The sequence below is a fragment of the Pelophylax lessonae genome (genome assembly GCF_965119305.1).
Source record: "Pelophylax lessonae genome assembly, chromosome: 2".
NCBI classification, from domain to species: domain Eukaryota; kingdom Metazoa; phylum Chordata; class Amphibia; order Anura; family Ranidae; genus Pelophylax; species Pelophylax lessonae.
This window is the reverse complement of record NC_138769.1, coordinates 93276498-93303893: the sequence shown is the minus strand read 5'-3', so window position 1 is coordinate 93303893 and position 27396 is coordinate 93276498. Positions and strand designations below refer to the sequence as shown.

At 42.6% G+C, this 27396-nt stretch overlaps 1 protein-coding gene across 2 annotated transcripts in view; it reads right to left on the bottom strand.

Moving 5' to 3' along the window:
- Positions 1-9871: 9871 nt before the first annotated feature.
- Positions 9872-27396, bottom strand: part of MAP3K7CL (MAP3K7 C-terminal like) — a 100240-nt gene continuing 82715 nt past the window's right edge. For both annotated transcript variants that reach the window (XM_082246628.1, XM_082246627.1), the window contains exons 3-5: positions 25958-26019; positions 17796-17911; positions 9872-10121 (exon numbers count right to left, since the gene is read on the bottom strand). In XM_082246628.1, coding sequence (XP_082102754.1) covers positions 9941-10121; positions 17796-17911; positions 25958-26019 — 359 coding nt within the window. In that variant the 3' untranslated portion in view covers positions 9872-9940. The remainder of the gene's footprint in view (positions 10122-17795; positions 17912-25957; positions 26020-27396) is intronic.

Sequence of the window (27396 nt, the reverse complement as noted above, 5' to 3'; positions counted from 1 at the left end):
GTATGACAACATAAATCACGGAACCGAGACCCGCTTTTATATTTACTAGCCAAGATCAGGGGAGTGAGAGGGACAGGAGCGGAGATGACTTATATTGCAGCACACTTGTTTTAATGTAAGCGTGGCGTGGGTAGGTTTTTTTCACGGACACCCTGATAATTTCCTACTAGTGCGCATGCGCACTAGTCAGGTCCTCAGCTCTTTCATTAGGTATCCGGGGCTCTGAGCATGCGCACTGCTGCGCTGCTCAGCTGTTCCTGGCCGGAAGTGACGAGGGTAGGTTTTTCTCACGGGGTAGGTAATTCTCACGTTACACCGGCTCCAAACAGGCGTGGGTGACATCAGCACAAGCCTTATCCGGCCCCTTTTTTAACCATGGGGGGAGCTAATAATCTCTGTTTGTCTGGCAAACATAAATAATACATTGTTTTCATTGAGTAGATACTTTGTTGCATATAGTTTGTTTTGTTTTCATAGTGAAATACCAGCGCAAACAAGGAGACAGTTTTGGATACAACTGCTCTTGCCTATTTAAATTGATCTTGTACTGTATGTCAGCACAGCCAGTTGATCCCCTTGACAACATCTGCTTAGACAAAACGTACACGGGGCGGGATACGGCTTGTGCTGAAGTCACCCACGCCTGTCTGGAGCCAGAACCAGCAGCGTTCTTAGAAATATTTGTTGGATTGATTAGACCAGGGATCCTTAAACTTCGGCCCTCCGAAGTTACTGCTTAATTACACATCCAATGAGACATTGTAAAACTCTGACATTTGCAGACATGACTAGACATGATGGGAATTGTGGTAGTGGAGGACCATAGTTTGAAGCCCCCTGGATTAGACAAACACAGCGCAACTATTTTTGAATTTATTTATGTGTTAAGCATTTGTATTTTTTATGCTTTCATAGTGTGGCTGTAGTAACTAGGATATGAACATTTAGATTGGCACTAAGCACAGTTTTATATGAATTCACAGAATTTTAAAGTGAACCTGATTTTTTTGCCCATTCAGGCCCATTTTAACCCATCCATTTACCCACCGGAGGCTAGAGTAGAAAGCCCCGCATAGGTCTGTGTCAGACACAAGGCCCATGGGCAGAATCGCATAGGTCTGTGTCAGACACAAGGCCCATGGGCAGAATCCAGCCCTCCAGGTCATTTCATGTGGCCCCCGAACCTCTCTTGCAGCTGCGACACCCCCCCTCGCCTCCGCCCCATCTTGTTCCAGCAATCGGCAGCAGAGTGGAGAGCAGAACTCTTCCGCCAGATCCTGCTGTTCTCTGTGCAGCCACAGAGAGGCCCGTCTCTGCACCCCATCTGGTGTTAGTGGGGGTAGGGTGCTCTGGACATATTAACACAATTCTATGCCAGTTGAAAAGGAGGGTCGCACAACACTGGTATCATCCACAAGAAATGTTATTGAAGGCAGAACCATGTTCTGTCTTAGCAGTCTCCAATATAAAGTATCCTGTCGTTCATACCAGCAGTGTGAAACCCTCCTTTTTAGACTTTATCATCTGCTACTGGAGTGTGAGTGGGCTCCGTGCCGCTCTACCTCTGCCCTTTACAGCTTAACTCTTACTTAACTTAAAATATAACTAAAATCAAGTGGCGGCTGCCCCCCTAGTTTGCATAATTAAATCATAGAATGATTTCTTTATAAATAACTGATAAAAGGACTAACATTTTTTAACGTCTTAAAGTTAAAAAAAGTTAGTCATATTATTATTTATTTAAAAATCAATTGTTCTAGCAAATCAATATTCGCCATCGGTTTCCTGCTTCCCGTCCTGGCCAATCAGGACCGGAGGCAGAAGATTTGGAACCTGGAAAAAAGACCGGGTTAACACCAGAAGCCAGGGCGCCGGGTATTAGGAGAGCTGCGACTGCTGGAGGGCTCATTTTCTAGGGTGAGTGAGGACCCGAAGGGGTTTGTTCATGCGCCCCCACCCCCGCAAAATTTTTTAGCACCAGCTGCCACTGCAAAAACCAGTAATAATCGGATGCAGAGGCAGTCATTTAATATGATTAAGATATATAGTCTTACAGATACAACCAACCCTTTGAGGGCAATCATAATGCCGATGCGGCCCGCAATGAAATGGAATTTGACACCCCTGTTTTAAAGCATAAATGTACTTTTGCATCCAATCAACTTTATCCTTAGGCATACCTCCCAATTGTGGAACTTGAGAAAGAAGCAAACTTTGGGATGGATGAGACCTGCAGCGAGCAAAGTAGTATCAGTGCTAGTGCCACAGACACTGATTGACAGATTCTGGATGATGGGGGGGTGTTTACAGGCACCCAATGCTAGAACAAAAATGTAAGCGCCCAGCATTGGAACAGGGGTTGGGCCTGTGGTACACATGAACTTAAAAATAAACTTGCTCATATGCTCTTGTCTGTTATACAAAGGAAAAGCTCAAAAATTTTTCCAAAATGAAATTGGTGTTATGATATGATTTATCTGTAGAGACAAACGATGCTCAGTGGGGTTTCTCTTCTAGGCCTCCATTACTGTAAGGGGGAAGAAATGCTGCATCCTGCTGTCCAGGGAACTGGAACAACTGTGGTATCCTGTGGGCACCACAATCACTGAGGTCTGGTGCAGAGACAGAATCCAACCATGAACAAGGTCACTAATTCTAGAACAGCTCTTATTCACTAAGCTTTCAAAAAAGCCATCTACACTCTAGTAGTCCACAGTAACACTTTACCTAAGACGTTCCATTAACAAGCTATTTCATAAAATATACAAAAAATACCTACAGGGCTATTTGTAATAAACGCTGGAGAAAAGAAAACATTATGGCCCAATTACACCTATGCATATGGGTTGCAACATGCAGCGCACATACTATGTAGGGGTAAATGGGTCTTTATTATTTCCTTTCAGACACACACTAAACTTCAGTGCATAGATGTGAACCAGCCACGTAAGAAATAATGGGATTTCTACTTGAAATGCATTTTGATGCAGTCTATTCTGCAGGAAAAAAAGGACACCCATGAACAAGTTTTAGATCAAATCCATCCATAACAGTTTTTTCAGTTTTGGTTTGGATAGAGTTGGAATTGGTTCGGCTTTTTTTCCGCTGGAACACGGGGGAATGCAGTTCCGGCACCTCCAGGACTGAATGTATATGCCAATGGTGCTGGGATGTGCTGGGGGAACTATTGATGTTGGCTGCTGGTGACTCTATTGTCACTAGGGGGATCTATTGTTGCTGGGGTGGGGTCAATTGTTGATGGGAGAGATCTACTGTTGAGGAAGTGGTCTATTGTTACTGGCTGCTTGAGAGTCTATTGCTGCTGGATACTGGGAGATCTATTGTTGCTGGGGGTATTTTTTGTGGGAGATTTATTGTTGCTTGGGGATCTATTGTTGTTGTGAGGGTTCTATTGCTGCTGGCTGCAGGGGACCTGTTTTACTGCCTTTCATTAGCAAATTGCATACAAACTACGTTGCAAGAAAAAATGATACTTTTCTGTATTCTTTAGGTCAGGGGTCTTCAAACTATAGCCCTCCAGTTGTTCAGGAACTACAATTCCCATCATGCCTAGTCATGTTTGGGCATGTCAGAGTTCTACAATGCCTCATGGGATGTGTAGTTCTGCAACAGCTGGAGGGCCGTAGTTTGAGGATTCCTGCTCTAGGTAAAGGGTTTGAACCAAAGGACAGTGCTCAGAGGTGGGTAGGGGGGCGTAGAAAAGGGGTGACAGGGGGAGTACCTGCACCTATTCTTTGAGAAACAAAGCCCTGGTTAGAACTGTTTTCAGATTTTAAGCAGTTGTTAACACTGGGCATGCTGCGCACATCCAAAAAAAAAAAACACTTGAAGTACATAGAGCATGTTTAGTACATCCTATCCTTCTATCCTGCCTGCTGCCACACCTCTGCTGTGTTTGCCGGCAATTCCTGGCTCTCAAAATGACAGCCAGGAGTTGCTGTGTAAATGCACCAGCTATACAAAAACTGACTCACCATGTCCCTATCACTTCCTGTGCTGTCTGTCACTTGGAAAAATGACAGGAAATTTGGATATTTTCCCTCACTTCCTGTTCTGTGAAACAAACAGGGAATAAGGGGAAATCTCCCAAAATGGTGACACAGATAGCAATTAAATGTTGACAAAGCTTGTAAGCTTTCACACTCTGTGCAAAACTTCTGTAAGTAAAGTTTGGGCTGGAGTTAGGCTTTAATAGTGGAGTTGCTGCCTGCTGCATGTAGTGACCAATCAGGTTTCAGCATTCATTCTCTGATTTCCAGATATAATTGGGCACAACAATAACACCTCCTTTTTTCTGTAATTTTTTTCTCCAGTTCTAAATGAATAGCACCCTAGTAAATATCCTGTCTGCAAATCAAGTGCTGAAATATGCACAAAAACCCCCTAAAACACAGAATCAAACTGATTTTCACAGCTAATTTTTGCCTTTGAACATGCTTTGACCAATTATCCTTTCCAAAAGAAAATGCAACAAACAAACTGAATTTTTTCCTGTCCCTAATATTTCTAAGAATAAATACGTTTACACTAAGCAGACAAAAGAGAAACACACACACATTCACAGGTTTATCGTACAGAGGTCAATTATGTGTTTTTTAGAGATTATCTTTTAATATCTGAATTGAAGTGTGTTCTGTAGAGCTAAAACATATGTAACTGTACATAAGAGTTGGACAGGATTCTGTGTAGTACCTCCTAAGAACTGCAGGGGTCACTGTTACAGCAGCTCGGTATATGTGCCAGTAGTCCTAATAGCGTTCCTAATATGTATCCGTTATGTCTAAAAACTGTATCAGAAATACAATTTCGCAGCAGAGGTTTGTAATCCCAAAAACATCATTGCGCCATTTTTCTGTCTGATTTGTAGCTGGATTTAATACATGCCTACTCAGCTACAGACCCCTAGTGGGACGATGATACTGAAGATTTTGTTACATAGTTACATAGTAGGTGAGGTTGAATAAAGACAATAGTCCATCTGGTTCAACCTGTGTAGGTGTGCGTGGCTGTAATCATCTCACATAGCCCTGAATGTTCTGATCCTTGAGATGTACATCTAAGAGTCTTTTGAAAGCCACCATACTTCCCGCAGAAACCACCTCTTGTGGTAGAGAATTCCACAATCTTGTAGCCCTAACAGTAAAGAACCCCCCACGTTGCCTGAGGTTAAAACGCTTCTCCTCTAATCGCATTGTATGCCCTCGAGTCCTCAAGCAATCCATTCGACTGAATAGCTGTTTTTGTAGATGACTTAACCTGGAATCAATAGAACCCTGCTTTACCACTGAAATTCAAGTATAGTCAATCTATACTACACCTCAAACGCATTTTGAAGGGTGCTTAGCCAATGGTATTACTATGTAATGTCCATATAAAGTAAAGACAAGACACTGAGTCCCAGCTGAAAACTCTACTGGAGTTCCAGGCAAGACTGGCATTGCATTTTGGAGGAACAGCAACCCCCTTTATCATGGAGATACATGGAGATTTGTTCTGTGTCACCTTCACAAAGGGGACCACTCTGTCTTCAAAAGATGTTGTAAGTTTTGCATGGAACTTCAGTAAAGTTCTGTGTAACCCTAATGAAGGGCCCAATGGGTCTCTGAAGCATTATGTCAGTATCACACGAAACTCCAGTAAAGTTCTGAGATAAAGGGGACTGCAGCGTCTCTGAAGCATTATGTCAGTCTTCCATGGAACTCCAGTAAAGTTCACCTTGTGTGTGTCACCTTGTTCAAGGGTGTTTGTGACGTTTTCTATGTGCTAAACCAGGGGGTCTCCAAACTTTCAAAAAAAAAAAAAAATGGCCAGATTTTGGTCCTTCAGACTTTAGAGGGACAGACTGTGGACTGTCAAAGTTGAAAATGCAATGACCTCACTGGGATAAAATAATTCCCCAGGCTTGGTTGTCAGTAGGAGTAAGAAATGACATAGCACCTATAATTAATAGGAGAAGGAATATTGTCCCATCATTGGTTTTAGTGGAAGGAATAGTGCCCCAGTGTTGGTGTCAGAGGGAGGGACAGTGCTCCGTCAATGGACTGTTGTCTTTATTCAACCTCAACTACTATGTATCTATGTAATGGTGTCAGTGACAGAAATATTGCTTCATCATTGGTGTAAGTGGGAGGAATAGTGTCCCATTGTTGGTGTCAGTGGGAGGCAGTGGCGGCTGGTGCTCAGTAATTCGGGGGGGGGCGGCAAACCAATGCACCTCCCCTTCCCCTGACGGATGGAAGGACGGCCGACCGGCAGGCAGGCAAACAAAACAACACACCATATCCCCCCGAATGGCCGGCCGGCCTGCCTCCTTACCTCCTTCTTTCCGAGCCGGGAAGTGCTGGATGGCTGAGCTGCTGTGCTTCTCCTCCAGCCGTGTGTCTCCTCCCTCTTTCTGGCCATTGGCCAGTAAGATTGCTCCTCCTTTTGGCCAATTGGGAAAGGGCTCTCACAACCCTCTTCCTGATTGGCTGGGAGGAGAATCAGTGTGACAATAGCGAATATTTATTCGCTATTGCCATACAACTGGGTGCTCTGAGTGCTCTGTGCCCCGAGCCCACCCTTTTTTGAAGCCTATTAGAGCCTCTGGCTCTAATCGTGTGCTTAAAAAAAATCCCCTATTGGAATCCATGCATCCGGCGCCCTGCATGTAGATTAGGGGGCCGAATGCATGGATGGGGGGGGGCGGCACCCCTGTGCCCCTAATGGATGGGCCGTAACTGGTGGGAGGAATAGTGTCCCATTGTTGGTGTCAGTGGGAGGAATAGCTATCCATTAATTGTGTCAATGAATATAAAAAAAAGTGTCCCATCATTCGTGTCAGTAAGAGGAATAGTGCCCCTTCAACAGTGTCAGTGGATAGAAAAAGGTGCCCATCATTGGTGTCAGTAGGGGGAATAGTACCTCATTGATGGTGTCAGTGGGAGGAATAGTGGCCCATTGTTAATGTCAGTGAAAAGAATAGTGTCCCATAGGCTGAATAAAGGCAAGCAAATAAACACATCTGACCCGCAGGTCACAGTTTTGAGGCCACTGTGCTAACATATGCTGCTACTGCAACTAAGGCTGGCCATACATTATTCAATTTTCTTGTACAAATTTCCTTTAGATTTATCAAAACTATATAATATGAGGTCGAACCTAAAACACTTTCAAAGTGTATGCATTCAGGCAGGCCCGTGCACTCCATAGTATATAAATCTAAATTAAATTGATTAAAAAAATTGTAAAATGTATGATCAATAAAGAAAATTTCAGTCTTGCAAAGAACTCCAGTATATTTTTCAGCTGAAACTCGTGTGGTACCTTTGCTTTATATCGACCTGCTTTAACACTGATAACACTAAAAATGTATGAGAGAGATTCTGTAGCTGATACAAATTACTACAAAATTGCATATATGACATAGACCTAAACCACACAGCAACAGCAATATGAACATAGAATAAATAGAATAAAAATGAAAAATTATTTTACATGCATTTAAAATGTTCTTGTAAATTTGCCCATGGTCAGTTTAGGGCCACATGTAAATCATTGGGGAATCGTGTTATTATATTGTTGAATTTAATCTTGATGAATATACATGTACTAACAATCAACTTTCTGTATTTGCTCCCTTTTGGTCTGTAAAATATACCTTTGAAAGTTGTATAATAGATTCAAAAAAATACCTGTTGATCCTGTCAGAAATGTTGTGAGCTAATAACCTGTGCTCTCTGCTTGTGTTGTACACTTATCAGTTATATTGTTCTCAGCTGTCTCTGAATGCAACAGAACCACGTCCCCCTGGATTATAAAAGGATAGGAGAGGGGTGGGGTACCGCAGTCCTATCTTGTTTCTATTGTCCTGATAGAGAAGGGTGAGTTCTGTCACCCTAGGAAAGGAATTGGAAAGAAGAAGTTTTCCCCTATTATTGGGACTTTAACCACTTAAGCCCCGGAAGATTTTACTTCCATTCCGACCAGGGTTTTTTTGCGATTCGGCACTGCGTGACTTTAATGGACAATTGCGCGGTCGTGCGACGCTGTACCTAAACGAATTTGGCGTCCTTTTTTCCCACAAACAGAACTTTCTTTTGGTGGTATTTGATCACCTGTGCGATTTTTTGATCATGCGCTATAAACAAAAAAAGAGCGTCAATTTTGCAAAAATAACAATATTTTTCACATTTTTTTATATGAAATTCCCCCCCCCCCAAAAAATGTAAAAATCTAAATTTTTTAACATTTTCGGCCAATTTGTTTTATGCTACAAATGTTTGGTAAAAAAAAAAAAATCGCAAAAAGCGTATTTTGATTGGTTTGCGCAAAAGTTATTGCGTTTACTAACAAAGGGAAAGATTTTTGTCATTTTTGTTGTTTTTTTTAAAACGCGTAATGGCAGTGATCTGCGATTTTTTTTTTTTGCGGTACTGCGACATTGCGGCGGACAGATCGGACCCTTGACTGACATTTTTGACACTTTTGGGCTTACCAGTGACATTTCTACAGTAATCAGTGCTACACATATGCACTGTTACTGTAAAATTACACTGGCAGTGAAGGGGTTAACTTTTTTGAGAGGGAGGGGCTATGTGTGTCCCTAGGGGCATGATTCTAACTGTGATTGGCTGTGGCTTGAGGTGTAGGAACAGTGATCAACGGTCCTACATAGTAGAACCGTATACGGTAATCACTATTCCTACACAGGGGAGAATGACAGGCGGCTTGTTTACATCAGCCGCCTGCCTTTCTCCCTCTGCACCGACGATCGCTGAGTGACCGGCGGACATCGGGTCCGTGACCGCGCGGGAGAGGGAGCGCGCCTCCGGGGGCGCGCGCTCGCTCCCTAGACCCTCACAGGCTAGCGACGTAGTACTACGTCGCTCTGCCTGTGAGGGCCTGACCGCCGCAGTAAATAGTCGTGCGGCGGTCGGCAAGCGGTTAAGGGCACTCACATAAAATGCGCAAGTATATATGTATACTTGCGTATTTTATGTGAGTGCCTTTAAAGTCCCAATACTAGGGGAAAACTTCTTTTTTCAATAAATCAAGGGATGTGGCACCTGTATCAGGGTCCTCGTTGAAAGCAATCTCTTTCTAGGAAAGGAATTGTGTTGCTGGCAGAATCACCGGGTGAAAATAAGGGAAAAAAGTACTGGTATTTAAAAAAAAGAAAACAAATGCAGACACCACCTCTAAGAACTGTATAAGCTGCAATATACTACATTTTGTTTTAGATTTAACATTGCCTTTTATTTATAGGCTGATCTACAAGTGAAAACTCCTATAATATTATTTTTATTTCCCTGCACATAATTTAATTGTCAAAGTAAAAACATGCTTACTTTCTTTCATATTACCTTAGTAAATCACCCCATAGTGTAGTAATAATCAAAGCAGTGGGTTATACCATGAAATGACTACACCACATTTTTAAATAGAATATTTACATTCGCAGATTGGTTATTATACATAAGGGTAAGTGAATATTTTTTTTAATTTAAAGAAGATCTCTGTGATATATTTTAAAGGGCCCATGTCGACAGGCTTTTGTTCACTTCGAATGGGCTTAGCATTCTTATACAAAGTAATGAAAGACCAATAACCAACTTGAAGCAGATCAAATGCATCTGTCAATGAATTCTGAATGATCTCAGAAATACCTAAAAATGGTGGCATTGATACAAGCCCAAAGCCTATTGACACGGACCCTTTTATTTATCAACACGTATATAGAGGGAGGACCTACCTAAACAATCCATTCATTGTAACTTCAGGTAGGAACTCACACTACGTACGTGTTGGCAAACCTACACCTTGTACAATCAGATTGAAACCGGTATGGTCAACTTAATGTCATATGTAGGCAAATCAAGTGCTTTAAAACTCTGTGGAAACATTGTTTTATCTACTAGATCCCTACATGTCTCTACTGTTAGGAAGAGCCTTGCCGCTTCTGGTATTGTATTCGTAGGTTCTCTAGCTGCTCTTTACATCGGGAGTGGGCCAGGTTAAGGCTCTGATTCTCTTTGGAGAGCTGTTCATACTCCTTTGCTAAATGAACGACATCTGAACTTTCCTTCTCAAACTGATCCAGTCTGGCCATCAGTTCTTTCCTACAAACAAAAATAGAACTATTATTAACACAATGTAACCATACAGATTATAAGGAGAAGAGACTAAAGGAGTGGTCTCCAAAATGCAGCCATGTGCTTGCCTTTATCTGAACCCTTGGGATACTAATCCCCCCCTCTGATAAAAGCCACTGGCCCTCCCATTGACACCAACAATGGGGCACTATTCCTTCCACTGACATCGATAATGGGACAATATTCCTCCCACTGACACCACCAATGGGGCACTATTCTTCCCACTGATACCAACGATGGGGCATTATTCCTCCCACTGACACCAACGATGAGGCACTATTCCTTCCACTGACACCAATGTTGGGGCACTATTCCTCCCACTGATACCAATGATGGGGCACTATTCCTTCCTCTGACATGAACAATCAGCCATTATTCCTTCCACTGAGTCCAACAATGGGCCATTATTCCTTCCACTGAGTCCAATAATGAGGCACTATTCTTTCCACTGACACCAACCAAGGGGAACTATTCCTCCCAATGACACCAACGGTGGAGTACTATTTCTCACACTGAGTCCAACAATGGGGCATTATTCTTTCCACGGAGTCCATCAATGGGCATACTTCTTCAAAATAATATAAATGATGGAACACTATTCCTCCCACTGACTCCAAAGATGAGGCACTATTGCTCCCACTGATACAAGACACCATTCCTCCCCCTGACACTAATGATGGAACACTATTCCTCCCACTAGCACCACGATGAGGCACTATTGCTCCCACTGATACAACACACCATTCCTCCCCCTTGGGATACTAATCCCCCCCTCTGATAAAAGCCACTGGCCCTCCCATTGACACCAACAATGGGGCACTATTCCTTCCACTGACATCGATAATGGGACAATATTCCTCCCACTGACACCACCAATGGGGCACTATTCTTCCCACTGATACCAACGATGGGGCATTATTCCTCCCACTGACACCAACGATGAGGCACTATTCCTTCCACTGACACCAATGTTGGGGCACTATTCCTCCCACTGACACCAATGTTGGGGCACTATTCCTCCCACTGATACCAATGATGGGGCACTATTCCTTCCTCTGACATGAACAATCAGCCATTATTCCTTCCACTGAGTCCAACAATGGGCCATTATTCCTTCCACTGAGTCCAATAATGAGGCACTATTCTTTCCACTGACACCAACCAAGGGGAACTATTCCTCCCACTGACACCAATGGTGGAGTAATATTTCTCACACTGAGTCCAACAATGGGGCATTATTCTTTCCATGGAGTCCATCAATGGGCATACTTCTTCAAACTAATATAAATAATGGAACACTATTCCTCCCACTGACTCCAAAGATGAGGCACTATTGCTCCCACTGATACAAGACACCATTCCTCCCCCTGACACTAATGATGGAACACTATTCCACCCACTGACACCAAAGATGAGGCACTATTGCTCCCACTGATACAAGACACCATTCTCCCTCTGACACCAATGATGGAACACTATTCCACCCACTGACACCAAAGATGAGGCACTATTGCTCCCACTGATACAAGACACCATTCTCCCTCTGACACCAATGATGGAACACTATTCCACCCACTGACACCAAAGATGAGGCACTATTGCTCCCACTGATACAAGACACCATTCCTCCCCCTAACACTAATGATGGAACACTATTCCACCCACTGGCACCAAAGATGAGGCACTATTCCTCCCACTGATACAAGGCACTATTCCTCCCACTGGCACCAATGAGGGAACACTATTCCTCCCACTGGCACCAAAGATGAGGCACTATTCCTCCCACTGATACAAGGCACTATTCCTCCCACTGATACAAGGCACTATTCCTCCCACTGGCACCAATGAGGGAACACTATTCCACCCACTGACACTAAAGATGAGGCACTATTCCTCCCACTGATACAAGGCACTATTTCTCCCACTGGCACCAATGATGGAACACAATTCTTCCCAGTAATATGAACGATGAGGCACTATTCCTTCTCCTACTGACCAAGGCCACTATGTAATTTTTTTGCTCCCACTGACTACCAAGCATGAGGCATTGTTTGCTCTCAATGATGCCAGGGCATTTTCTACTCCCAATGGCCTCAGTCCAACCCCCCTTAAAGTCTAAAGGCCAGTAAACTGGCCCTCTGTTTAGAACGTTTGGAGACCCCTGAAATAAAGGAATCAAAATACACTCCAACTAGATCAGTGAGTAGCACAGTAAAGAATGTATTCTTATGCTTTATTTCACCACATAAAAAATAATAATAATAACTGATAATACATATAAAGCTAAATTAAAAAAGGACAAGTACCTAGGGAATATATATATATATATATATATATATATATACCATAAACGTTATGTCCCAGAAAATAGAATTTTAGCTACTTCAGGCCACTTCCAAGATTTCCCCTATAAACACACACATTGAGGTCATAGTGTGATAAAAGCTGGCTGCTTGTATCATCTCCCTGAGGTTATTGTAAATACCCCAATTATGCCACTAATGTTTGAAATCAGGTCATTAAGGAATATTTAAAAGCGCATACTTTTCTTTGTTTTGGATAGAGAAGGGTTTTTGCCATCTGTGTTTTATTGGGGAGGTTTTCATTCTCTCTTTCTGTTCCCTATCCCAACAGAAACTGAGAAAATATTTTCAAATTGACAAAAATCCTCTCTAAGTCCCAGTTCACTCTGGTGCAATGTGGGAATCCCTGCGAATCGGTGTCGGGTCCCGCATCGCACCAGAATTGCACAGAGGTTCACAATGAGATCTGGAAATCGCTGGGAGAGTCAATGTAAAGTTAACGACACCCCCAGATTGGTTTGCAGATCGCAGTGCGAACTGTGAAATGGTGCAAGAATCCAATCGCATAGGTGTGAACACCCATTCATGATGTATAAAAAAAGGTAATATCAGCGCTAGAAACCTAACACTAAGCGGCTTAACACTCAGGTTCAAATACAAAACCAGTATAAAAAGTAAACGATAAACAGTGTAGCGCTAAAATTAAATATCAAATAACACGTATAAAATCTCAAATAGTAGGTCCACATAAAAAAGTTCATGAAAAGATCAGGTGAAGGTCCATGCAAACAGCCCTCAAGTGTGAAATATATAGTGGCAAGAATCCTTATGGGAGACACAAGAGGTGCCAGGTGCAGATAGTAACAGGTGCTCTTCACACAGCCCACCACCTTCCAGACTGGCCTCTCACCTCAGCCCGATTGTATCAGGCAACTGGATCTCCACTCTCCTCAAAAGGAACACACAAACCCCTGAAGCCAGGGACTCAAGGACCAATAGACTTCCAGGCTATTCTCCTCCATAGGCATTAAATGAGAAACAGAAAAAACCCCATAGTGTAAACCTGACAAACTTTATTCAATAAACCAAAACAAAGTGGCCTCTTACTATGAGATGAAAGTTGCATCAGCGTTGTATACAGTAGCTCCAACGGGAGCAGCGAGACCAGCTCGGTCCGCGCCGGGATCCACGGTGGCAGCGGGTGACGTCAGACGCTCCTCCTACCCCCCTTGTGAACACCCATTCATTCCGATTCCAGTGCGAACCAAAAAAAGGGTCCTGCACCATTTTGGAGCAAATGCAATGCGATTTTAACCATACATTTTGTATGGCTGAAATCGCATCGCACAGACATCATAGTTACATAGTTAGTGAGGTTGGAAAAATACATCCGTCCATCCAGTTCAACCCATAATGTGTGTGTGTTTGCTGTTAACCGTACATTGTATACCCCTGTATGTTGTGGTCTTTATGGTGCCCATTTAATAATTTTTTGAAACTATCAATGCTCCCTGCTGATACTACTGCTTGTGAGTCTGTGATCAGCAATGCGGTGCAAATCACATGTGATGTCTGGCATCGCACTAGTGTGAACCAGCACTAAGACTCAGTTTACACCTATGGAGTTTTCTTTTCATCTGTTTCTGCAGTTCTTTTTGCAGTGCATTTTGCATTTTTTTATGCATTTTTCGTGTGTTTTGTGATGCATTTCGCATTTTTAAGGCTTGGTTCACACTGCAGTGACCTGAAAGTAATGCGACTTACGGTGCAACTTTGCCAGGCAAATTCCTGGCGACTTGATGGAAGTATACTTTAATGGAAGTATAGAATAGAAGTCGGATAGACGTCGCCTTAAAGTAGTATAGGAACCTTTTCTGAAGTCGGAGCAACTTCAGTAGCGCTAATTAATACAGCTTCTGGGTAACCTCCTCACATACAGTTAACTGTACAGTCACATACAGTGAAAGTGTTTGTGTTTTCCTTCTGTGTTGTGAAATCCTGTTGAGACTGTTGCTGTTCTCTGAACGTGTCTCCAGCAGCCATCTTTGGGAAGCCTCATGCTCTGATTGGGAACAAGTTCTCTCGAGATTTTGTCCACCATTTCCTGTTAGCTCTGATATAAAAGACAGAGCCCAGCCACCATTTGAAGAGACCTGTGGAATTAGTGAGGGACAGATACCCAAGAGGGTTAAGGCAGTGCTGGAAAATAATGGTGGCCACACAAAATATTGACACTTTGGGCCCAATTTGGACTTTTCCACTTAGGGGTGTACTCACTTTTGTGGCCAGCGGTTTAGACATTATTGGCTGTGTGTTGAGTTATTTTGAGGGGACAGCAAATTTACACTGTTATACAAGCTGTACACTCACTACTTTGTAGCAAAGTGTCATTTCTTCAGTGTTGTCACATGAAAAGATATAATAAAATATTTACAAAAATGTGAGGGGTGTACTCACTTTTGTGAGATACTGTATATGCAGATTTTCAATGTTTGTGTTTGCCTGCTGTTTTGTGAAATCCTGTTGAGACTGTTGCTGTTCTCTGAACTTGTCTCCAGAAGCCATCTTTGGGAAGCCTCATGTTCTGATTGGGAACAAGTTCATGATTTGTCCACCATTTTCTGATGTAAAAGACTCTGCCTGGCCTGTGGGCAAATAGTGGCAGCACCAGCTCACTTCCTCACACTAGCCATAATTTGTAGGTATATGGACAGGCTAGTGTAGTATATGGACAGGCCAGAGTAGTATATGGATAGGTGTGGGTAGTATATAGACAGGCCAGGTTAGTACACGGACAGGCTAGAGTAGTATATGGACAGGCTAGGGTAAAATATGGATAGACGTGGGTAGTATATGGATAGGCTAGGGTAGTATATTGACAGGCCAGGGTAGTATATGGACAGGCTAGGGTAGTATACGGACAGGCTAGGGTAAAATATGGATAGGCGGGGGTAGTATACGGATAGGCCAGGGTAGTATACAGACAGACCAGGGTACTATACAGACAGGCCAGGGTAGTATACGGACAGGCCAGGGTAGTATATAGACAGGTCAGGGTAGTATATAGACAGGCCAGGGTAGTATATAGACAGGTCAGGGTCATATACTGACAGGCCAGGGTCATATACTGACAGGCCAGGGTAGTATATGGATAGACTAGGGTAGTATATGGACAGGCCAGGGTAGTATACGGACAGGCCAGGGTAGTATACAGACAGGCCAGGGTAGTATATGGACAGGCCAGGGTAATATATAGTCAGGCCAGGGTAGTATATAGACAGGCCAGGGTCATATACTGACAGGCCAGGGTAGTATACGGACAGGCCAGGGTAGTATATAGACAGGCCAGGGTCATATACTGACAGGCGAGGGTCATATACTGACAGGCCAGGGTAGTATATGGATAGGCGAGGGTAGTATATGGATAGGTGTAGGTAGTATATGGATAGGCTAGGGTAGTATATGCAGAGTTTCCTTATGCTGTGCCCCTTCCTCTCCTCTCCAGTCCTCTTCCCTCCTCCAGACCAGGCTCTCTGTGAACCGAGCCTGCTTTTTTTGTTTTTGTTTGGCCAATTTGTTGTTGGGTGGAGATGTGAATGTTTCCCATAAGAAACTATGTTAAATGGACTGTAGTGCATTTCTGCAAAAAAGCATTAAAAAACGGATCGGTGTGAACCGAGCCTTGGGAGGTGGTAAAAATGCAATGCTTTCATCGTGGCTGCAGAAAAGTTAACGCTGCATGACATGACAGTGTTAATTATTCAAGTCAATGGTGTCACACTGCAACCATGAGGCAAACACTTAGCTTGCAGCTGCGGCACATTAGCCCCATTGTAAGTCACCATTCAACTTTAAAAAAATTTTTAAAAGACATTTAGGAGGCAGCAATATTTCTGAAAGTGGCTGCTTGTCTGCACTCTTAACCACTTCCGGACCGCCCCACGCATATATACTGCCGCAGGGCGGCCCATCAGCACAAAATCACATGCCTGTACGTCATTTTTTGTTCCGGGTCTGAGGCGTAGATGCGCGCTGCCGGCGATCCACTCCCTCTGTGATTGGACACAGCGGGGGCTTATCAGATGGTTCGGCAGATTGAATGTTCACCAGCACCCGGCGATCGTACCCAAGAGAGGCAGAACGACGGTCTGCTTATGTAAACAAGGCAGATCACCATTCTGTCAGAGGGGAAGATGGAGATCCTGTGTTTCTGCTAAGCAAGGAACACATTTAGCCCTTTGGTCACCCCTAATGTTAACCCCTTCCCTGCCAGTGCGATTAGTACAGTGAAAGTGCATTTTTTTTAGCACTGATCACTGTATTAGTGTCACTGCTCCCCAAAAGGTGTCACTTAGTGTCAGATTTTGTCTACTGCAATGTGGCAGTCCCGCTAAAAATCGCCGCCATTACTAATAGAAAAAAATTTAAAACTTTCCATTAATCTATCCCATAGTTTGTAGCCGCTATATCTTTTGCGCAAACCAATCACTAAATCTTATTTACCAAAAACACGTAGCAGAATACATATTGTCCTAAATTGATGAGAAATTCGATTTTTTACTTTTTTTTTTATTGATATTTTTTATAGCAGAAAGTAAAAAATACATTTTTTTTTCCAAAATTGTCTGTATTTTTTTGTTTATAGCGCAAAAAAGAAAAGCCGCAGAGGTAATCAAATACCACCAAATGAAAGCTCTATTTGTGGGGAAAAAAGAACATCAATTTTATTTGGGTACAGCGTTGCAATTGTCAGTTAAATTAATACAGTGCCGTATCGCAAAAATTGGCCTGGTCATGAAGGAGGCTAAAGTGGTGAAAAAGCATTCCACTACAGATTGCTTTTTAAAGAATGGGCTAGTGTGAGCTTCAGACAGTGGTCACAGAAATAAGGGGTTTTTTTTTTGGCAGATCTCTTTTTCTGGTGACAAGACAATATTTTAGATATGCTCACATTTAGTTCTGGTGACAATAGTCACTAGGACAAATACAGATGATGAATTTCCCCAATGGGGACCCAGACAGCAATAAACACCTGGCAGGAGTGAATTGGCAAATTTGGAGATGGGTGTGAGGGCAAGGAATGATGGTATAGGAGCAGCTGGGGTGGTGGCAAGTGTGGTGGTGACGGTGTAGGGCGCCTGCTGACATGGTAATGAGGGTCATGTGCAGTGGTCAGGGTGAGTGGGCATGCAGGTAATTTGGATTAATGGCTATTATAATAGGTGAATATTGTAGTAATATTACCTGTTTGCACTGTGAATCCTGTATTCACACACAGTTGCATACAGTATATATATATACAGCCCTGCGATGTACAGCTACATACACACATACTTACTTCCTTTCTTCCAGCAGTGCGATTTCCCTCTTCACCTGATGATATTCCTCTGCGATTTTGCAGTGTTGTTTAAACACCTGCATGGACTCCTTCGATGTGTTACATGGTGGAAGAGGCTGAAGAAAAAGATGGAATATAACGTAATTGTCAGATTGAAGATATCAGCAAAAATATATTTTATATGCAGGCTGCAGAGAAGAAGGGAAAATAGAAGTTCACTACCTGAAGTAATATGCAAATCCATTATTGATCTGTATGATATTACAAGGGTCACCAAACTACAACCCACAGGCCACATCCAGCCTGCTACAGATTTTACCAGGTGGCAACATCTCTGATGTGATGGGGAGCTTCCTTTGTGAGTGGGGTACTCCAATGTCACATGCTCCCTCATGCCCATCATTGGGCATTTTGCAAGGGAATGGAGCAATGGAACATTGGGAGGGAATAGTGAAGATGACCGCCTGTCCGTTCTCATCCGATCCCACCTGATCCGATCCTCCAGACGGAGGGAAGATAGGGTTTCCATCCGTCCGGATTTCACGGACAGGATCGGATCAGATAGCAGCGGGTGTCCGCTGCCCCCCGCTGCCCCATAGGGATGTATGGAGCATCCGATCAGGTCTGCCTGAAAAAATGACAGGCAGATTGGATCGGATCGCCCGTGTGAAAGAGGCCTTACCTTGTCAAACAATTCATTCAGTTTAAAATAGAAAACATTTGTGTGTGTGTGTGTGTGTGTGTGTATGTATGTATATACAGGATACACACTATATTGTCAAAATATTGGGGTGCCTGCCTTTATAGGCACATGAACTTTAATGGCATCCCAGTCTTAGTCCATAGGGTTCAATATTGAGCTGGCCCACCCTTTGCAGCTATAACAGCTTCAACTCTTCCGGTAAGGCTGTCCACAAGTTTTAGGAGTGTGTCTATGGGAATGTTTGACCATTCTTCCAAAAGTGCATTTGTGGGGTCAGGCACTGACATTGGACGAGAAGGCCTGGCACGCAGTCTTTGCTCTAATTCATCCCAAAGGTATTCTATCTGGTTGAGGTCAGGACTCTGTGCAGGCCAGTTAAGTTCCTCCATCCCAAACTCACTCATCAATGTCTTTATGGACCTCGTCTGTCTCCGCTGACATCTGCTGCTCCATAGGGCTGCATGGAGCATCCAATCGAAAAAAGCCCATGTGAAAGGGACCTTAGAGGTGGTGGCAGGTGTCCCAATACTTTTGATATTATAGTGTAATATTGTGTATATATAATTTTTTATTCATGTGATCACTTTTTTAAATAAAGTGATCACATCATCACATACTCTCTGTTCTCAGCTGCATAAGGAACTCAGATAGTTTCTTAGAGGAGAAACAGCAGTATACTGATCTTCCCAGTGAATGGCTATGCCGGGGAGGGTGCGTGTCAGCTGAAGTCTGATCATTGGAGGACAGGCAGGCTGTTTTTCCAGCACAGCTAGAAAACTAACCGCACTAGAATAGATGTGCCCTCCATGCCTAACATGGTCATTTAAAAATAGTAAAAAAGGGGACTGTGGGATCACCAGGTATTTCATACAAAGGAAGTAATATAAAGAGAACAGGATACTTTTTAACACAAGTACATGGTACAACAGGCTCATATCAGGAATATAAAATGTTGGTGTAACAAATTCTTTTAAGAGGAAGTAAAGCTTCCTCTGTAACTTTTACCTATAGGTAAGCCTACAAAAAGGCTTACCTATAGGTACTGTAAATATCTCCTAAGCATTCACATTTAGGAGAGATTTACTTTGCATGCAGTCAGTGACATCACTGGTGCATGCGCACTGAAGGAACGGCTGCCCGTGCCGTTTCTTCAGAGCCCTGTGCCATGAACGGCGGCTCCTGTGTGCATGCGCGGGAGTGACGTCATTGTGGCTCTGGCCAATCAGATGGCCGGAGGACGCGAACCCGGAAGGAAGACGGTTGAACATGTCGGCTGTGTCAGCGGTGAACGGGTGCCACTGCGGGGGCTTCCTTCTAAGGTAAGTATTTCATGATGACACAGTATGTGGTCCATACCAGTGTTAATTTTGGCAGCAAATTTCAATTTAGTTTTAGTCTTAGTCTTAGGACTAAAATGGCATTTTAGTTTTAGTCCCATTTTAGTCTTCTGCAAGTGTTTTAGTTTTAGTCGTATTTAGTCGACTAAAACTCCAGTATATTTTAGTTGACTAAATGTCCTACATTTTAGTCGACTAAAACTCATTTTAGTCATCTGTAATCGAATGGGTGTAGTTCAATTGTAATTTGTAATGCATTATTTAAGCATTTCTCTACAATTTCCAAACTCATTATATACTACTGCTGGTCCTGGAGTGAAAAATCTAATATGATATTATTAATGGTACTAAGCTTTGAGCATGCACCAGTGTTAATTTTGGCAGCAAATTTCCATTTAGTTTTAGTTATAGTCTTTTGACTAAAATGCCATTTTAGTTTTAGTCGTATTTTAGTCATCTGAATTATGTTAGTCGACGAAAACGTTTTAGTCGGTTTTAGTAGACAAAATTAACACTGGTCCATACTAGCTCATTATGCTTTTGTCTTTCAGGTTATTTTTTAATTTGAATTTTTTATTTTTTTTGGAGGTTTACAACCGCTTTAACCACTTGCCGACTGCTCACAGTATATTTACTGCGGCAGTCAGCCCCTCACAGGCAGAGCGACGTAGGTCTACATCGCTAGCCTGTGAGGGTCTGGGGAGCGAGCGCGCGCCGCCGGAGGCGTGCTCCCGCGTGGTCACGGACCCCCCCCCCGCGCGTGTGACCGGCGGACCCGATGTCTGCCGGTCACTCGGCGATCGTCGGGGGAGAGGGAGAAAGGCAGGCGGCTAATGTAAACAAGCCGCCTGTCATTCTCCCCTGTGTAAAAACAATGATCATACGGTTCTACTATGTAGGACCGTTGATCATTGTTCCTACACCTCAAGCCACAGCCAATCACAGTTAGAATCACGCCCCTAGAGACACACACAGCCCCTCCCTCTCAAATAAAGTTAACCCCTTCACTGCCAGTGTAATTTTACAGTAACAGTGCATATTTATAGCACTGATTACTGTAGAAATGTCACTGGTAACCCCAAAAGAGTAAAAAAATGTCAGTCAAGGGTCCGATCTGTCCGCCGCAATGTCGCAGTACCGCAAAAAAAATCGCAGATCACTGCCATTACGCGTTAAAAAAAAAAACAACAAAAATGACAAAAATCTTTCCCTTTGTTAGTAAACGCGATAACTTTTGCGCAAAACAATCAAAATACGCTTTTTGCGATTTTTTTTTTTACCAAACATATGTAGCATAAAACAAATTGACCGAAAATGTTAAAAAATTTTGATTTTTACATTTTTTTGGGGGGGGAATTTCATATAACAAAAAGTGAAAAATATTGTTATTTTTGCAAAATTTACGCTATTTTTTTGTTTATAGCGCATGATCAAAAAATCGCACAGGTGATCAAATACCACCAAAAGAAAGCTCTGTTTGTGGGAAAAAAAGGACGTCAAATTCGTTTAGGTACAGCGTCGCACGACCGCGCAATTGTCCGTTAAAGTCATGCAGTGCCGAATCGCAAAATACCCCCTGGTCAGGAAGGGGGTAAAATCTTCCGGGGCTTAAGTGGTTTAGCAGATCTGAAGCAGAAATCAGATAGTTTTGGTCTGGTTCAGGAAATGATTATATTAGTGATTTTCCCAGCTTCTAAAAAAATATGTTGATAGGTTATTTTTACAGATTTAACTAACTCTGTCATGAGAAACTAGAGAGAAGTGTTTGCTCATACACGATTTCTGTAATCTGACTTCCCGCTTGAATTTTTGTCTGGTGTTTACCCATATTGCACAAAGTGCAGCTATTTTTGTATGTTATGTCTAAGCTTTGATACTGATCCCTACAGCGTATGGCTGAAGGCTATAAATATTAGGACATGATGGACAGTCTCGTGAGATAATGGTCTGTCCACTGAAAAAAAAAAAAAAAAAACAGTAGAATTTCTGGGCAATCATTCATGACAAAATATGTCATTTTGGCTTGGCTACCCTTGTGGAGCTGTCACTTGAGGCTACCAAATATCTTGTTTTGAACAGTGAATTACTGTTTAATGCTGACACTTTGCAGGAAAGTGGTTCTGGGTTCAATTCACAGCCCTAATGGGGCATGAACGCTCATTATATGTTTGTGCAGATCACTTCGGATGCTCTGATCTCTTACCATGATCCAGACACTTACAGGGGACCTCCACCTATACATTTCACCTTCAATCCACTTTTTCTCTCCCTCCTTTTTAAATATTTTCAGAATTTTTTTTTTCATTGTAAATATACTTTTTTTTATTCTTCTTTGCAGCCCCCCCCCCCACTTCCAGATTCCTCGCTTAGGCAAGGATGACATTAACCACTTAAGCCCCGGAAGATTTTACCCCCTTCCTGACCAGGGCCTATTTTGCGATTCGGCACTGCGTGACTTTAACGGACGATTGCGCGGTCGTGCGATGCTGTACCTAAACAAATTTGATGTCCTTTTTTTCCCACAAACAGAGCTTTCTTTTGGTGGTATTTGATCACCTGTGCGATTTTTTGATCATGCGCTATAAACAAAAAAAGAGCGTCAATTTTGCAATAATAACAATATTTTTCACATTTTTATATATGAAATTCCCCCCCAAAAAAATGTAAAAATCTAAATTTTTTAACATTTTATGCCAATTTGTTTTCTGCTATCGGACCCTTGACTGACATTTTTGACACTTTTGGGGTTACCAGTGACATTACTACAGTAATCAGTGCTATACATATGCACTGTTACTGTAAAATTACACTGGCAGTGAAGGGGTTAACTTTTTTTGAGAGGGAGGGGTTAAGTGTGTCCCTAGGGGCGTGCTTCTAACTGTGATTGGCTGTGGCTTGAGGTGTAAGAACAGTGATCAACGGTCCTACATAGTAGAAGCGTATGATCACTATTCATACACAGGGGAGAATGACAGGCGGCTTTGTTTACATTAGGACATAGGTAACGGACGATCGCGAGTGCCCGGCGGGCCTCGGGTCCGCCGGGCACATGCGCGGGGGGGGTCCATGACTGAGCGGGAGCGCGCATCCGGCGGCGCGCGCTCACTCCCCAGAGCCTCACAGGCTAGTGACGTACCGATTCGTCACTTTGCCTGTGAGGGGCTGACCGCCGCAGTATATGTACTTGCGGCGGTCGGCAAGTGGTTAATTACCTACCTAGTGTTTTTGGGGTCTGGATGTATACAACACCCTTTAATTGGACCCTCTAATCATTTACATCAAGGCCCCACTAATGTTTGCACTCTAAGTTTATACCCATGTGGTAACTGGCTTCAATGAGGGTGCTTTATATATATATATTTCATCCTTTTTAGGGGGTCTGCAGTGAATCCAGAAAGTATTCACAGCGCTTCCCTTTTTCCACATTTTGTTATGTTACAGCCTTATTTTAAAATGGATTAAATTCCTTTTTTTCATCAAAATTCTACAAATAATATCCCATAATGACGAAGTGAAAAGTTTATTTGAAATCCTTGCAAATTTATTAAAAATAAAAAAAAACAAAAAAATCCCATGTGTGAAGCTCCTTTGGCACCAATTACAGCCTCAAGTATTTTTGAGTATGATGCTTCAAGCTTGGCACACCTATTTTTGGGCAGTTTCTCCCATACTTCTTTGTAGAACCTCTCTAGCCCCATCAGGTTGGATGGGGAGTGTCGGTGCACAGCCATTTTTAAACCTTTCCAGAGATGTTCAATAGGTTTCAAGTCTGGACTCTGGCTGGGCCACTCAAGGACATTCACAGAGTTGTCCCACAGCCACTCATTTGTTATCTTGGCTGTATTCTTAGGGTTGTTGTCCTGTTGAAAATGAACATTCACCCCAGTCTGAGGTCCAGAGCATTATGGAGCAGGTTTTCATCAAGGATGTCTCCGTACATTGCTGCATTCATCTTTCCCTCGATCCTGACTAGTCTCCCAGTTCCTGCTGCTGAATAACATCCCCACAGCAGGATGCTGCCACCACCATGCTTCACTGTAGGGATGGTATTGGCCAGGTGATGAGCGGTGCCTCATTTCCCCCAGACATGGAGCTTGCAATTCAGGCCAAAGAGTTCAATCTTTGTTTCATCAGTCCAGAGAATTTTGTTTCTCATGGTCTGAGAGTCCTTCAGGTGCCTTTTGGCAAACTCTAGGCAGGCTGTCACGTGCCATTGACTGAGGAGTGGCTTGCGTCTGGCCACTCTATCATACAGGCCTGATTGGTGGAGTGCTCCAGAGATGGTTGTTTTTCTGCAAGGTTCTCCTCTCTCCACAGAGAAACACTGGAGCTCTATCAGAGTGACCATTGGGTTCTTGGTCACCTCCCTGACTAAGTCCCTTCTCCCCCAATCGCTCAGTTTGCCAGGCGGTCAGCTCTAGGAAGAGTCCTGGTGGTTTCAAACTTCTTCTTCCATTTACGAATGATGGAGGGCACTGTGTTCATTGGGACCTTCAGTGCTGTAGAAATATTTCTGTACTCTTTCCCAGATCTGTGCCTCCATACAATCCTGTCTTGGAGGTCTACAGACAATTTCTGTGGACTTCATGGCTTGGTTTGTGCTCTGACATGCACGGTTAACTGTGGGACCTTATATAGACAGGTGTTTGCCCATCCAAATCATGTCCAATCAACTAAATTTACCACAAGTAAACATCTCAAGGATGATCAGTGGAAACAGGATGCATCTGAGCTCAATTTTGAGTGTCATAGCAAAGGCCGTGAACACTTATGTACATGTGATTTTTTTTTTCCTTTTTTATTTTTAATAAATTTGCAAAGATTTCAAACAAACTTCTTTCACGTTGTCATTATGGGGTATTGTTTGTAGAATTTTGAGAAAAATAATTAATTTCATCTATTTTGGAATAAGGCTGTAACATAACAAAATGTGGAAAAAGTGAAGCGCTGTGAATACTTTCCGGATGCACTGTACATTATTCTGATATTTACTACTTTTGCGTCTGTCAGATGGCTCCTCTATGCTGGTGATTTATTCCCCTTATTTCTATCTATATGTCATAGATTACATATTTTGACTCTGACCGGTGTATTATTGGATTTCGTGCATATACCTACTTAATGTGTTTGATGCTTTTTGATTTTCGATTTTTGTCTGAGGTAAGAATCATGACCAGTACACTTGCTCCTCTTGTTTCCCTGATTTATGTCCCCCACAATATGCTGCTTTGTACTGTCTTTTACACATTACAGGTCCCTAATGCCTCTTCCCCCCCCCCCTTTTTTTTTCTGTACCAACTCCACAATTGTTACAATTTTACAAGTAGTATAGTAAAGTTTTGCCAACTTCTTTCTTTTGTTTATCATCCCTTTTTTCTTTTGATGATACAATATGTTTAAGTGCAATATTTGTATAGCATGTTGACATGTGTTTCTGTCAATAATATTCTGTTTGTATTACTTAAGTTACTACCTATAAACTCTAATAATATTGCAAGGCGGATCCTGAAGAAGCCCTTCTTCTGGGTGAAACGCGTCGATCCATACAGCTTCCACTTTCTATCCAAGCACAGATGGTTAAAATGTATGCCTATGTTTTGAACATACCAATTTTGCATGGAATCTATTCTCCCTTTATTTTTAAATAATTTTGTATAAATAAAATATCCTGTGATTTTACCTGTTTTTTTTTATAGTAAATTGCTTTTTCTGGGCACTCTAAAATCCCCATCTCCCATAGTACCCCTTGGGAGAGACTTGGGAAATACCTTTTCTACAATTTTGACCACTCATTTTAATCACCCACCTACTTCCTCCTGGAATATCAGATCCCAGTAGGCAGCAATATGAAGGATTACATGACTTAATGCTGCACATGCATAGAGAAATTCCCAATGCACGCCGCAAGTCTCTGCTATGTCTCATCAGCCCAACAACTGAGCAGTTAACATTTTCAGAAAGTGATGGGGAAATGGCTTAAGGACTGATGTGAATGGTACATTTGGTAAATACGTACAAACTATAAGCCCACCATATAGTGCTAAGAGTCAGATAGTAACTAGTAGGTGTAAGGTCAGTGGCTCTTAGAAATCCCCCAGTAAGAATTTTCCATGTATCTTTACCTGAAGCTGCTGGTCTATATCTGGAAAAGACAAAGGAAAGGCATTCTCTGCAGATGATTCATCTGTAAAATACAAACACATAATACCGCTATGTAAAATGATGCAATTACAGATATTATCACTTTGCAGCTACATGGTGCTGGCACTCAGGTATATTCATGTGGTTTATGTATGCATAACATTGTTCTGTATAGGTATCTCTCCCAATGTGGGTTTATCATGCTTCCCAAGCCATGTCTTAAAAAAGAGTTGTCCCTTGATGACTGTGTTTGTGCAGCAAATGGTAGAGCTTCCCTACAGATGCCAAGTGGGAGCTTTATTGTTCTTCACCTGACATCAACTATTCCTACAGTTTTGTCTTCTCTCCACTACGAGTCAGCTAGGTTGGATTAGCTTTAATCTCTGCCTGGTGGTAAATCTGAAACTAAATTGGAGTTTTAGCCAGCAAATTAAAGTTGGAGTAAACTTCAGTGCATGTTTTTTACCTATAGGTAAGCCTATAAAAAGACACCTGCTTTTACACGCACATGAACTTTAATGGCATCCCAGTCTTAGTCCGTAGGGTTCAATATTGAGTTGGGCCACCCTTTGCAGCTTCAACTCCACAGGTTATAGGAGTGTGTCTATGAGAACGTTTGACCATTCTTCCAAAAGCGTATTTTTGAGGTCATCCGTGTCTTTATGGACCTTGCTTTGTGCACTGGTCCAAATCATTTGGTGGAGGGGGGATTATGGTGTGGCGTTGTTTTTCAGGGGTTAGGCTTGGCCTCTTAGTTCCAGTGAAGGGAACTCTTAAGGCGTCAGCATACCAAGACATTGTGGACAATTTCATGCTCCCATCTTTGTGGGAACAGTTTGGGGATGGCCCCTTCCTGTTCCAACATGACTGCGCACCATTGCACAAACAAGGTTCATCAAGACATGGATGAGCGAGTTTGGAGTGGAGGAATCTGACTGTCCTGACCTCAACCTGATAGAACACCTTTGGGATGAGTTAGAGCGGAGACTGCGAGCAAGGCCTTCTCGTCCACCATCAGTACCTGACCTCACAAATGCACTTCTGGAAGAATGGTCAAACATTTACATAGACACACTCCTAAACCATGTGGACAGCCTTCCCAGGAAATTTGAAGCTGTTGAAGGTGTAAAGGGTGGGCCAACTCAGTATTGAATCCTACGGGCTAAGACTGGGATGCCATTAAAGTTTGTGTAAAGGCAGGTGTCCCAATACTTTTGACAACATAGATACATACATTTATACAGTGGGTACGGAAAGTATTCAGACCCCCTTAAATTTTTCACTCTTTGTTATATTGCAGCCATTTGCTAAAATCATTTAAGTTCATTCTTCTTCCTCATGAATGTACACATAGCACCCCATACTGACAGAAAAACACAGAATTGTTGACATTGTTGCAGATTTATTAAAAAAGAAAAAC